This window comes from Hylaeus volcanicus, chromosome 5, assembly GCF_026283585.1.
Source record: "Hylaeus volcanicus isolate JK05 chromosome 5, UHH_iyHylVolc1.0_haploid, whole genome shotgun sequence".
In the NCBI taxonomy this organism is placed as follows: domain Eukaryota; kingdom Metazoa; phylum Arthropoda; class Insecta; order Hymenoptera; family Colletidae; genus Hylaeus; species Hylaeus volcanicus.
The window spans coordinates 13,031,208-13,046,189 of NC_071980.1; the positions used below are offsets into that span (position 1 = coordinate 13,031,208).

At 41.4% G+C, this 14,982-nt stretch overlaps 1 protein-coding gene across 9 annotated transcripts in view; it reads right to left on the bottom strand.

Annotated features, from left to right (window-relative positions):
* Nucleotides 1–14,982, bottom strand: part of LOC128876350 (solute carrier organic anion transporter family member 4A1) — a 44,986-nt gene that overhangs the window by 2,467 nt on the left and 27,537 nt on the right. For all 9 annotated transcript variants that reach the window (XM_054122649.1, XM_054122651.1, XM_054122650.1 and 6 more), the window contains 9 exons: nucleotides 12,379–12,547; nucleotides 11,832–11,970; nucleotides 11,124–11,298; nucleotides 10,665–10,767; nucleotides 2,805–2,926; nucleotides 2,236–2,499; nucleotides 1,432–1,633; nucleotides 1,140–1,287; nucleotides 151–527 (listed from right to left, as the gene is read on the bottom strand). In XM_054122649.1, the coding sequence (XP_053978624.1) occupies nucleotides 151–527; nucleotides 1,140–1,287; nucleotides 1,432–1,633; nucleotides 2,236–2,499; nucleotides 2,805–2,926; nucleotides 10,665–10,767; nucleotides 11,124–11,298; nucleotides 11,832–11,970; nucleotides 12,379–12,547 (1,699 nt within the window). The remainder of the gene's footprint in view (nucleotides 1–150; nucleotides 528–1,139; nucleotides 1,288–1,431; nucleotides 1,634–2,235; nucleotides 2,500–2,804; nucleotides 2,927–10,664; nucleotides 10,768–11,123; nucleotides 11,299–11,831; nucleotides 11,971–12,378; nucleotides 12,548–14,982) is intronic.

The following is a 14,982-nucleotide window of genomic DNA, read 5'->3' on the forward strand; positions in this document are numbered from 1 at the left end:
AATATTTAAAACCAAAGCACCTGAATATCACTTTGAACATGTGTAGCATATACATATATATATTCGGATATTTAATTTATTTTTTCAGCAAGAAATATTTAGTTTGCAAAGAAAAGGTGTAAATTAATTGTTGTATTCGGTCGTTCAAACCTGCTCATGTATAAATTGTCGTAAACGAGACAAGCGCCCCTGCCTTCGCAGGTCTCGTTCCATAAAATGCAGGTGTCGTCTATAAGAGCGCCAAACACCATTGGCGCAGGTATGGTGCCTAGGATCCTCACTTTGATCCACTGTATGCCCAAAGCGAACGATCTCTGGTCGTCCCGAACCACACGAAGCGTTGCGGACAACGCAGGCATAGTGCAAAGGAACGTTATGAACATGTTGCAGAAAGCTAGGGCGATGAACAGCCACAAATAGGAGCAAGCTGTGCTGCAGGTCGTGTTGATGGCCTCGTAGCTGATTATGTTGTCTCCCGAAGTCATATTCATAGGCGGCGCTCGTATGCAGGTGCACTCAGAGTATACCTGCAAATTAAGGATGTAGACAAATTAGAGCTGTGGTGGCTGAATAATAGAGACACGAGTTATATGGTATTAGTTTTTATTAGAGGAGATGCTCTTGTACCCCTTCATTCTCACATATGAGAACTCTGCACTCTGTTTAAACAAACGCATTTACCTTAAGGAACATTCGACCCAATCATATAAACATTCACTCAACGCTGTCGCGCACCTCGATTCATTCGTCCAGACGTACCATTTAAAACTAAATATAAACCAGAGACGTGGCATCAGCTCGTCGTCAGTGCCGCCACACGAGCTACTTTTAATTTATTTAAAATATCTATAGGAATTTTGTAATTTTGAACAACCTATCGAGAATTAAGAATGGAAGAATTCATTAACGAATCAATTCATTATTTAATCAATACGCTAGTTAGTTTCAAAGATTTGTTTCCATTATAATCTCAGTCTGGACGTTAAATATGCACTTGCTGATTTCTAGTTCATATTCTATGCAGGCTTTCATAAAGTTATCAGCTGCACTTTGCCTATGATAAATGAGTGGATTGTTCCAAGGAACAGAGTATGAGTTTGTCTATGCACGTGTCGAATAAGAGTGGAAATTGTACTGACTTCGACATCGTTTATTTGCGTTTCTTGATAACATCCAGCGTGACAGGGAGAATAGTACGTGATTCCATCGACTCCGCATATTGGATTGAACTCCGATCTCGAGCACCCGCAGCCATTGTTGCACGCGTCGTCCAACGAGAAAGATTTTCTAAAAACAAACAACTCGTCCGTTAGATAGGGTACTCCTGGATGAAATATAGATTCTCAATTAAATAAATTATTTCGCGAAGCACTTTGCGCGGCTATTTATCGTGTAAAATTATTATTGAAAACGTAGCCAGAAGCGACGTACTTAGTTTGATCCGAATAGGGCACCGTGACACCAGCGAAGTTCAAATTCGGACAGTTCAGAACGAAGCACAAAGTGAAGGCGATGCAGGAGGCGGTGGCCAAAAGGCAAAACTTCAAAATGCCGGAGCAAGGCAAATTGAATCGTTTTATGAGATAACCGCCGAGAAACGTACCACCGCCGCCAGCGGGAACCGTTACCAGACCTGAAAACGAAAAAGTTTCGTGACCAGTCGCCAGCGCATTTTTGCCGGTTTCCAAACTTTCGCGAGATTACGACTGAATATTAGTCGGGCGCAAATACTCCACGAGTGAAACGCGAAACAAAAAATTACTGGAAATGATTTGCGCGGACCTGCGTTAAAAAAAAGATTCATAAGATAATATTTGGAAGGAATGTCTTGGGTGCATGCATAAAAGCATTTTCTTAGGTGTTTATACTTTCACTAGGCATTATCATTCTCCGTTGCACGTTTTATAGTCGTCATCCAGCAAATATACCTATTTATAGAACTCTTCGTGCTTGAAATTTTTACCCGAATAGGGAAGAGAAGCTCTCGAAAAAAAACGCGAGGTAGAAAAAGGAAAATTCGGGGGATATTTCGAATGTCGAGAAACAAAATATCCACGGATAAAAAATGCGATCGCTGGTAGCGAGGTAACGTATTGTTTCGTCGATATTTCTCGATAAAACGAGGAAAAAAGGCGTTTCGGTTTCCGAGGGGTGAAAAAAAATGCCGACGATTACGCGCACCGGAGGAGGCGCCGGGTTTGATTGATCGTAACAGAGCGTTTCAATATTATTCACCCATTAGTAACGCGGCCGAGCTAGCGCTGACGTTGAATTGATTTTCGATCAGCTTCGGCAGGAACGCCGCGAATCCAGCGATAAGCAATCCTTCACTGGCACCTGCCAAATTCAACATGAAAAAGCCTGGGTTACCGAGTAGATCGCTTAGGGCACGCGGTAACTCGCGTATTTTCGAAAATGCCTCCCCCGTCTCGCTCGAGGCAGATTGCTTCGGTTTCTCGTGGGCCTCCGACACCCTCTCCTTGGCCAGCTCCTCGGAACCTAGAGGAAAAGCGGTGTTAACGATGCGGGGGACACAAACAAAATTCATTTAGGTTGAATAGTCGCGAATCAAGTGATAATTCAATTTAATGCAATAACGTGATACTAAATTGAATAATACGTGAAATAATTGTATATTACTGATATATTGTACATAAGAAACTGCATATAGAAGTTTGATGGTACGTTTAGTGTTAAAGTCTTCTTTCAGAGTTCACTCCAAAGCAACGAGTGCAAGATCAAACTTTTTTCAGAAGGAAAAGTCGTTTGTTTATGGTAACAAGTATAAAAACATCATCGAATACCAGGCAACGCTGCTGGGAACGCCAGGATCGGTATGGCGATTATGAAACTCATCACCGCGGCTGCTAGGAATCCTATCCACCATGCTCCCACCCACACGTTGCTGTCTGGTGTCAAACCAATCCTGAAATTTATTAATTCCATTTCCTTTCATTCTTATTTTTTTTTTTGTTTTACAGTATACTTAAATCTATAAAGTACTCGAATCGATGAAAAATGTAGGATTGTCTACTCCTTTCTACCACATTTTATCGAGCAACAGATATTAAATGGAGGTTGAAAAACTGGGACGTGCAGCGCGCGCAAACAAAATAGCGGCGGAGGAATTTAAACAAAAAAAACGCAATTATTCCGAAACAGTAGCGGCGTGACGAGCAAATCGAAGCCGTCGTTTCCCGGGAACTTCCTGTGCAACTGGGCGATTTCCTCCCGCTCGTATTTTCCTTTTTTTAATTGCGCCCGCTGCAAAATCCGTCGAAGCTCGAGCAACTTTTCCGACTAATTTCCCTCTCGCTGTACACCGGAAAGCCCCCTTTTACACGGGTTCCACGCCGATATGTAACCACCGCCTCGACGATGGCGTCCTCGACGAAAGAAGCGTTTTAAGCGTTCGATATACTCTGGCGTTTTTTTATGATAGTAAGGCAAGAATTAAAATAAATCTGGACAGCATTCCCGAAATTTTGCGACGTTAACAAACTAAATACTACGACAATTGTTGAATTATCTAATCTTCAATAGTCTCGAGGCAAATTTTAACTTTGTAGAAATTTTCACGAGTTCTGTTGAATTATATACATATACATTTGCGTTAAGCAAAAATGAATCTAGCGTTGAGAGGCACTGCCCTTTTTCTGTCTGTTAAAGTATCGGACTGGCACCACCAGATCTGAGGATCCTTGACTGTTTGTCGTCGAAGGCCAGGACAATAAACAGAGCGCAAGCAGAATTTTCTTTTCTTTAAGTGGACGTTAGAATTTCTCTTTCGCGTAGGCCTGAGCTTTTAGTTAGTTCTCGTTCGTTCTCCAAACGGTCAACACGTCCTTCCAAGCCGTCGAATAAAGTAGACGTTCAAAATAAAATAAAAAGACTGTTATTAATTCCACCCATTTCCAATAAGTTCTTTGGCAGCTAACGTGTTAAGTGCAACAGCCTAGTACCTCCCGAGTAACAGCGATGATTTTAGCATTTTTCAAAATACCGATTCCAGGCCGCCGCCACCCCCCCCCCCCTTAATTGCTCTAAATATTATCCTTTTTATCCACAGTGTAACGTTCCCCTGTGGTGATAATGCAGCGGTTGGGAACTCTGGCAATATTCCTACGGGGCAACAACGTCACGAAGACGACGACGACGAGGACCTCGGGTTGGAAACTCGAAAGTGGGAACGCGGAAAAGCGAGAAAAGCACTTTGGGGCCGAGGTAGGTGGCTCGCAGAGAGGTTGGTGTTGGTACCATCTGCCGCCGACTCCTCCGCGAAACTTTTCATTTGCCTGCGAAATTAAACGCGCCACATATACGGCGACCTACGCAGACGCGCGCGCAACCCCTGAGAGTAGCCGCGACGCGAACGGTTGCGGGGAAATGTAATTGCGCCCCAGGGGTACGTTATTGGTCTCCACCGAGTGGTCCGTCTTTCGCTACTTACCGCAAGAGATGGACGGAATTTTATTATAACAGTAGGCAACGAATAGTAATCGTCGAAGGTCAAAGGGTACTCCGATCTCTCGAGAGACAACTATCAGGGTGTTAAGAAAAGAATCTGTCACTCGATGACAATGGTTACTTTTCAAGCTCATGTCAGTATTCGTACCTTCTACGTTTATTGACAAGAACATCGTCTAAATTAAATGATAGGCTTGATATTTTCAAATAAATGCTTCATTATGTACACGGTAGACTTTACATTTTTATACATTCGCAATAAAAAATTCATTTGGAAACAGTAAACCTATCGTTTTAATTAGACAAATTTCGTTAATAGACCTAGATGGGACTGACTGTATGCATTCATAGCATTTTTGTAGGAATTCTTGGACACAAGGGTTGTAGAAGGAATAGTTTTATTTCTTTAATTTGAAGAACACACCAAATTGCTTCTATTATTCTCTAAAAATCTCTATACGCAAGCTGTCAACAGACTCCATTTTTCTTTTCTTCTATTCGGCTGTCGTTTGTTCCACAGATCTGTGTCAAAAAAGCTCCCAGGGAGTTCGATCCCTTTTGCACAGATCGCTAATAGATGGCGACTCATATTTGAATGCCCAAACTCGGCTCTTTCCTCACAATTTTATTACATTTTATTTATTTTCATATGTATTCATTTCACAAAAGTGTAATATGTATTCAATAATATAAGAACTATTACTTTTGCATACTTTGTGCCAACGTCTGCATAACGTTTGAACACCACACCTAAAGAAGTTTGATTTTCGTCCAGTAACTAGTGCATCGACTGCAACTTGAATATCTTCTTTCAAGACGAACCACTTTTCACTGCATATAATGATCCAAACAGAGTTTAACAGAGTTATTACAATAAAAGATGCTCTTATTTCATTTTGTATGTTCTATCACAAATATAACGAACTATTACATTTAATAAAATATTACACATAGCCTTATAAAATTAGAAAAAATCCTACATAATTCAACATCCATGAATACATATATCTCGTAATTACATTAATACATGTTTACCAAGTATACGATAACCGCCATCATTTTCTTACCCACCCGATAGACGAAAACCGGATAAGACAGCGCCCCCTTAAATCTCCTAATGGTTTTACAATCTCATCTTAGAGGCTAATTTCAAATTTAGCATCTCCAGCAGGTGCACACCGCGTCTCACGCTCGGTTTATCAGATATGACGCGCGAGGACGTTTTATCGATCCGCAAAGTATATATTCTTAATAGAGGGTTTGCGTAACTAGCTTTTTTCTCCGTGAACGATACGTTTGCACGAGGCAGTGGGCGTAGCGAATTTCTTCGCGGCAAAGAACCCAACCAGGAGGTGATTGATTGCCCCGAAAACGGCTGAGTAACCGCGCGATCATCCCTTAGCGGACTTAACTGCAATCGGTATACAAAGGATCATCCTTCGGGCTTCTTTTTCTTCTACTTTTTATTACTACCCCTGTCACAACCGATCTTTAAGTGAAACACAGCCTGCAGAATTTGTATCGATTCGATATTCGTAGAAACCGCGGAGCAGGTTCGAGAAATCCTTCGATCAATGCTTCTCAAAGATCACAAGGCGCAATGCTGTAACTTTAGGGAGAGTACAGACTTTTTACGCGTTGTTAAACATGTATTTAAAGAAAGAGTAGATGAAGATGGTCGAAAACGTTGATTAAATGCTTGAAAAGATTCCACTCTAAGTGTCGCGGAAAGCTAATCTGATGTTTCTAAACGAATAACGCGGTGTTTTTCGAACTTTTCCCAGAGAAAGTCTAAATTCTCTGCCCGTTCGAATCTTCAGCAACCGAGCCGCGGTTGAGCGTGAAATGTGAAGGGAGGTCCTTTCGACTTTTAATTTCAGTCTCCTTCGAACCACTTCTTGCTCCTCCGACGCTTCACGATTTTTTTTCTTGCACCTTTTGTCTTTTCCGATGTAGGCTGTTACCATAATAATTTCTTCGCTTCTCGAGCCTTAAACGAGACAGTGCCTGATTTATTAATCGCGGAAAAAGGACGAGAGCTCGGGCTGGAAATCATTATCCCGGAGGATTCGAAGCTTCGAACGTTTCAGGGACACTGAACGAGGAGGGTGAACGTTTCGTCGATTCCCCTGGGTTACGCGAAACTTGGCGCAAATTTATAATTAAATGTACATGGAATAGACTAGCTTGTATGTATAGAAATTAAAAAATGCAAACAAATCAATTATTTTAAACTTCAACATTTTCTAACTTTGACAATCTTCGAATGTTTGTTATTTAATTTGGTGGGCGTCGAGCCACGAGACGTCGTGCGACGTCAAGCAACAAGGATATTATAAAAACACATTTTTCACAGTCAAAAATATGATCACAATCATATTTTTCGACACAGAACAAAATAGTACCCTCTTGAAGATAGAGCGTCAGAGTTCTGTTAGGAACAATTATGCATTCTCTTTTTCAAAAGAGTCTCCCCTCTATTATTTCTGTATCATAGATTGATATTCTTCGAGCTTGGAAAGGTTACCGAAAACTACAAACGATTCTATCCAAAAAGCGTCTTTCGCATTCATCTACGCTCGCTGCACAAAAGACAGACGTACAAAGCACGCAATATAAACAACTAGAGCAAACATACGACTAGTGGTTGTCGACCGTACGGTGCTTGGAATCGATACTCGGCCATTTTAAAGGAGGAACGTGTGCTCGAAATACTTTACACAGCCGACAGATCGATTTACCGTGAATGTGCACCCGATATACATCTTCACGCTCGCAATAAAAAAAAAAAAAAAAAAAAGGAGAAGAGGGATGGATAGTCGGCACGGCCAACGATTAATTCGATTCTCACGTGCATCGTAGCGGAGTGACTCAACGAAAGGGGGGTGGGTCCCTCCACGGAGAAGAAGGGGGAGGGGGGACGAGTAGACAAATGGAACTTGATTGTCCTCTAAGTGTCGGGGGATGAAGTGACAGTTTTGAAGGGTAACATCGGCGTCGTCGTCAAACATTGGTTCACCGCTTGACATTTTCCACGCGGGGTACGCGTACACCGCATCCACGGGGTTACATGCACTATTAATCCCAGCCCATTATACGCTCCAATGGCCCCTCGGGATATTTTCAACGGGCGGACTACGTGTCGAAGACGTGGACAAGAAGATTTTCTAAAACGTTCGGTCGAACTTCCTTTGGGAAGACGCGTGGGAATTTAATGCGGGCATTGGCATCGGATGTTAATAGCGATTACGATGGAAGCTTCAGGCGCTTTTCAAGTGGGCACGCACTGGGGCCATTGAATGGAACGGACGTGTCACCATCCCTGACACGGAGATACAATAATTTTTAGTTTGGAATGATTCGAAATGTATTATTTTTTATTTTATTTCATTAGTAAGATACAAATGGCTTTGTACTATTGGTGGTCCATAAACCCTTGTACCATATTTACATATACGTGTACATGAACATTTAATATATTATATTAATGATATATTAAGACGCAAGGGATGAAAAATGGATATGGAAACGATTATCACTTACAAAATTTGCTTATCAATATCACTGCACCATGAATGTGCAACAATATAAGTTATAAATAATTAGTGCAGAATGTATAAAAATCTTGGTCCCCCCGTTCTTGTATTACGTTAGAATTGTTGGATACTCCAACGCCCAGGTCCACTTTCTTTTTTCCAGAATCGCGCGTGAGTAAATTAAAAACAACCGTGTTAGGTACAGTCTTTGAGGACCCGAGTTTTTTCCGAACGTTCTCGTCAATGGCCCTCTCCTCCTTAGATTTTCAGAGCCGAAAGTCAGTCCTGAGATTTCGAGCAGTTAATTACAAAACTCTGTACATCGTCAATAAACCTTACGATTACAACAAGCTCGTGAATTCGTTATACGGGGTCGTATCAGAACATTTCAAACATTTATGCCTTCCACTTGATTTGTGATATCCTCTAGACTGTTATATCTCCTTAAGAGCTCAGTTCCTCACATAGGTTGTTGTTTCTGAAAGGGTTAAGGTCAACTCGAATGGATGTTCACCCAACAACGAGGCACAAATAGACGGTCAACGCCACAAAAGCTCTCGCATTCATTACCGCGTTTCACGGCGCGAGGAGTTCATAGTCGTCGAATGCCGATGGGGAATGACGCGTAATGGACGCGTCGACGGAATTTGTCGCCCCTCGTTGCCACCGTTAAACGTGTTTCCCGCTTTTTTTCCGGGAGGTGGCGGTGGGTGGTGACCGTTTAGCGGCGCGTCACGGTGACTTTATTAAATTCTCGCCAGGATTTATCGGCTGTTTGCACCAATCCTGTTCGACAATACGCGTCCAACGTATGCGAACACGGTGAACAGGTACGCGGAAACGCGTGCGCCCCGACGGAATAACCGACATCCGGTGGTACGCAAATACGAGCATCCACATTGGTCGCCTTGCCCCGAGCATTCCGGCCGCGAGTTTTAGCTTCCTGTCAAACACTGTCAGGGGCGAAATTTAATCGAAGTAACGATCGATCGTTGCCACTGAAATTGACCGTCGTTAATCGGTTGAATTGGTCATCTCTCCGATGATACTTGGAAAAATGAGACAATTTTCAACGGTGATGACGTTTGGTTATTAGAACTTTTTCTCGCGAGTTCTTCTTGAACAGAGATTTTTAAAGACTCGCAGTGCTGTTGTATGTTGATACTTGTCGATACATACACAGTTTAATCCCTCGATCTATAATTTATTTTCAAAGAAGATATTTTATATGCAGGGAATGCTAAAACGTTTTAGCTGTTAACGAACTTATTTATATAAATGCGGACTATCTAATTATAATAATAATAAATAAAAGAGAAAATCTGAACCTGAAGATTGACGCTTTAAACTAGAACACTGCCTCAAAGAAATAATAAACTATCAAACTTACTTCTGCATAGAACCCGCACAAAATAATCCTTCGAAGAAAGAATAGACCTACACTATTGGCAATGGGGTATAAGTGAATAATAAAATACTGTGTTTATAGATTAACTTTAGCTTTATTCACTAAATTGTCACGAGCAAACTGTGATCTTTACTCAACGAGGAGCTGCACGAGACTACGCGATGAACGTTAAAAGAAAAACCGTAGAAAGAATTTCTAGCTGTATACAGCGTAGTTTTACCACATCTGTTTAGTTTTTAGTAACCTACAAGAAGGGTTCTCTCAGGCACTTGAGATGGGCCATATCCTAAACGAAAACTATCTCTCTCGTTATTCTCCAGTGACAGATATAACGTTGTGCATTTATTCTCAGTACATTTATTTTTGTAGTAAAATGACATGTTGCTGTTTAGTAAATATTCCAACAACACCCAACAAAACGCATTTCGCAAGTGGAATATGTCACGGCTGACCCAGTACGAGTGGCAATTCCTCGCGAGAGCGATCTTTCCCTGTCCGCGCAGTACACCCGGAGGTTTATTGGAGGTTTCCCCGTCGGTATGTTCCGCCATCCGTTTCAGCTGACACCTATTTCGCGAGAAAGACGGTCGAGCAAACCTCTGGTAAACCTGCGGCGTATGCACGGGCCGTTTTGCGCGTAAATCTACGCTCGCGCGGGATCCCCGGAATTAATCGCGAAGCTAGGCGCGCGAGTAGAGCCCTGTGAAAAATGTCTGGATGAAAATTTCCACGGCGCGACGCCTGGCTGGCTCGCGGATACAGGATTTTCATGCCTCGTCGGGATCTTCTTTTAAACGCTTTACGAGCGACGCCGCGGCGTGATCGAGTTAACGCCGGAGACGGGACGCTCGCCGTATCGGATTTTTATAATCTATTTTTGCTGTTTCACGGCCTTGAGAGGAAGCCTCGCGGAGGGAAAAAGTTGTCGGGCGACGGGAAAAAGAGTTGTTTGGATGTCGCGACACCGTTTGCGATACTTAATTACCCACTTCTTCTACCCCCGAAACGATAATGAGCAAACTGACGCCAGTGTTCCCCTTTTCGTCTCTGTTTAGTATACTGATTGGTCTCGGGCGACGAATATAATCTTTGAGCGAGGGAATTTTTCGGGGACGTTGGTTAATCGAGAATTAAATCATTTTTTTAAATACCGGAGGGATCGTTAGTGAGGTAGTGATTACTAATTTAGACACTTTCGCAGAGCATGCGATTAATACTATCTTAGGTATGAAAAAATGTTGATGGAAACTCACTCTGACGCGTCCACAGTGATGAAATCCGTGTAGAGCTTCAACAATTCACCTCCCACTACGTAGCCCAGCGCTGGACCTATGATGGCCATCGTGTAAAAAATTCCTGGATAGAAAGAATGCGTACGGTTTTTTTAAATCTGTTCCAAAAAGAGCCACAGTGGAAGAATATTTCCAGAATAATTTGTTATAAATGCGCAAAACTCTCAGGTTACACATCTATCATATACATTTTTGATCGCTGATTTAATTCTACTAAAATTAAAATTTTTCTTTGAATTTGTACACCATTGTTTACGTTTATCAATGGTTCTATTCTAGAATGTTGTTGGACACCGAATAGAAAACAGCCAGATCGAAAGGGTTAATGTCTGGTTAATTGAAAATTCTTTGGTCGATGCAACGATAATCATTTCCTCGCAGTGAGGCGTATACGAAGACCGATAGTGGACCATTTCTTACCTACGTACACGGACGACATCTTTTTCGACACGTTCTCGTCGAGGTACGTAACTCCCAGCGTGTAAAAAGGAGCGGATCCCGCGCCGTGCAGGAGTTGAGCCACGAGAAAGATAGTTAAGTACAACCCACTGTAAGGCTCCTGGTCTCCTTGCCCGGCGGACCCGTTGCAGGCGAGCTGAATGCCGGAAACACGCAAGCAAATTGAGAGTAATTTAATTAGCGGGATAGAACACTCCAAAAATACCTGAAACGCGTCTGCACGACCGACTTTCACGTTTAATACACGACAACCGTTCTAATTAAGAAGAAGCGCGCAAGAAACTCGAAAAGCGAGAGTAATTGTAACCTTTCTCAATTACTCGACGGCGTGGCCACGCAAGTTTTTGAATCTGAAGGAATTAATGGGGACTGAATTTTTCTGGTTGGTTTGGAGTTAACCAATTATTCGACGCAATTCAAAGATACAAAAAAAAAAATTAAATTAACTGTGTAATGATATTCACACTAACCAACTGGAACTAGTATTGCAATCATTGTTATTGTTTTTATTTAAATATAAAAATTCAAGCCCATCCCATTTTTGGGACATTGTCGGATAATGGGTTTTAAAGTAACGGTTGAAGGTACTTGTTATTTTTGAAGAAGATTGCTGTAAGAAAGACTAAGGATGATTAAGGATAATCAATTTGGAGAGTGATGTCCACTTACGGATCGAGTCGACGCGTTCGTCACCCTCTGGCATATGTTCTCCGACTGTTGACCGCCTCTATAAGGTCCAGCAATGTAATGCGGGGACGCGAACAGCAGGCTCCCTATACCTAAGACTAGAACTCCTATACCTATGTACCTGTGCAAGAAAGCTTCGTTGCTCATTCAATTTGAATGAAAAAAATAGAGTTTTTCGTAAGGACAAATTATTCATGAATCTTTCATAAGGAATTTTCACTAATTTGTCTAAGAGAATTTATAGATCACGTATAGATTCATAAACGACATTCGAACTGTTCGTTGGTAAAACAAAAAGTTGAGAAATGCGATGGAATAATGTACATTGCTTTTTAAAATTTCTTTTCTAATATAAATTCAAATAAATATTGTAGAATGCATAAATACAGATGTAGCTTTCATCCAACGGTATATAAAATTAGTAAGAATGAATAGCCAAAGAATAACCGTCAGTAATGTTACAATTTTTATGTGACTGGTGGAGTTAATCGATTTGTGCAGTGAACGGCTCATTTTGCGCGTGCCTTACCTTGGTTTCGATGCTTTTGAGCGTCCACCGAGGTAGCTCACTGGAACAAGTAGAAGGAAACTGGCTATGTCGTATCCACCCGCTATTAGACCGGTCTGCGACGACCTCAAACCGAATCTCCTCTCTATTGTGGTGATAACGACGTTTACGAAACCGTTCACCACCATTCCTGGAAGAATCATTACTCGTTACAAGTCGCTATATGTTTCCATTTGTCTTCTACTGCTCGAATACAATTTTTTCATCCCTGCATTCGATAGTTATCTTGCTTTTTAAACGAACAGTTTAGAGAAAAACGTTTGATCGATAACAGAGCTCGAATTTCCCAAATAATATCTCGTCCTCGGATGCAAACATGGTCGATTCAAAATAATCCAAAGGCAGCCGCCTGTGTTCGCCAAAGCAAATCCGCGTACTGCGTGTAAATGAATCAGAAGGGTAAACTAATTCAATTACGGCTCCTCTCCTGCGAGCAGTGTCTGCTCACCCTCGAAGGAATCGTAGGGGAGAACGTAAATCTATTAAACACTTCTTTCTCACGAATGTATATATGCATATATGCACACGCTAATCGCTTCTGAATCGAACGACAACGTCCGTCCCGTTCGTCGGCGCAACAAACAACCGTCAACGCCAGAAAGAAATGATCTAACAATCAAAATATTAATAAAGAATCAACAATTTCAAAATGACGTAACTTCACTTTTTTCAAAATATTAGCTTGTCCCATAAGTTCGTGCTGAAGACTGTGTCGAAATTTAATAAAAAAAAACCACAGAAATTTTCTAGAAAGGGTATAATGACTATGTGAGAGAGGTGAGAAACTATTGTGAAATAACACAGATTATCTTTTCTTGTGACACTTAAGAGTATGTTTCACATATTAATTTGAGAAATAGAAGTATAAATGGCACGAACTTTTAGGACGACCTAATACTATACTTTAGTTACTATACTTTAATAATCAAGAAGGTTGTCTTCATTTAAAAATGACGTAAGTAAAATCGTCTGACTCTTGGACTAGTATACACGTCTCTCGACTATAATCTAGCCATGAGCATACCGCGTTACCCTCCGATACAATCAAACATGATTCTTCTATAAACGATGAAATTCCAGAGGAACCATCATCTCTCCCCAGCAGGCCAGTTAACCAATTCCCATCGAATCGACGCGTTCGCAGCGACAGAAGGAGACTGTTAAATCTCGCTGTATCCGGTGGCTGTCTACGCGGTAAATTAACCACCTTCGTTTCCCATTGTACTGCTAATAGGAGAATTTTAATTAAAGCCGTGGACCGCTGTGCTCGTCGCGGACAATTCGTTTCTCCAGCTGCCGGGGTGGCCAGCCGTGCCTTTGCTTTCCACACGAGCATCTCCGCGACACGCACGCACTCGTATATTATCGGCCACCGTACGCGTACTTACGCGGAGCCAACTTATTCTCAACTTGTACAGACGATTGCCAGCTCCATTGTCCGGCAATTTGTTCACTCCCATTGGCTGCGGAGAAGGCACGGACCTCCGCAGGACCATTTCTTTTGTTGTTCCCCGGCGTTACAGAACGGGGAACGAACTTGCTCGAGCTACGTGTTCCCTACGTCCCTTTTCTTCTGGGGTACAACTCGCGAGCGTTCCTCCCTTGAAGAAGTCCCTGCGCGCTGGGACCTCGTCGATCGGTTTCCATTTGTGATTCTTTTTTGAAATATTATATTTAGACTGCGGATATTTATGCAAATTAATATTTTCTCAGATACAGAAATTGAAATTTGAAGGAAAGTATGCTTCGTCTACTAAACGGTATAGAATGTATTGGATTGTCTGGAAAGTCCATGTCGATTTTTGGTAGGTGGTACAGGTCTGAATATATCGGAATGATTGAGAACAAGTAACATGTACACGTCTCTTAAAAGGCGGAAAGGTTGTGGAATAAAATGGTACCTATGCAATTCAATAAATGTATTTTAAAATTGAAATGTACCTTTGAATTGTTCTTAAAAATTGGCATAAACTTTCTGGACAACTTAATATATTATAGTTTACATTTTTGTCAACTTCTCATAGATTTCCCCATATTTCCTTTTGATATAAATGCATACACATCCTAATGATTACTATACATGCGATATAATTAATAATAATAAAGTGGTAAAAAATGGAAGTAGGTCAAATGTCTTTTTAAGCTTTTAAGCGGCAGCGAAGCCCTACCAGATGCAAGAAGATTCAATTCGATTGGTCACATCGTTTCGGAATAAGAAGCGATACAAAATTTTTCAGTTTTTTGCAAAAAAACGGGTAAAAAGTGAAAAATTCCAAAATTTTTTGATAATGGTACCACCTCCGAGACATGCTCTACAAGATGCAAGAGGTTTCATCCCGATTGGTCAAGCCGTGTGGGCGTAATCGAGTAACATACATAAAGAAAAAAAATATACATGTCGAATTGAGCAACCTCCTCCTTTTCGAAGTCTGTTAAAAATGTGAGATGTTCACCTGTAAGTCTGTTACTATCACAAATTCTATTGTCACTATCTCTATAAAGGAGATGTATCGAGAGATACATACACAGATGTGTTGTCTTCGAATGACATGAACCAGATATTTA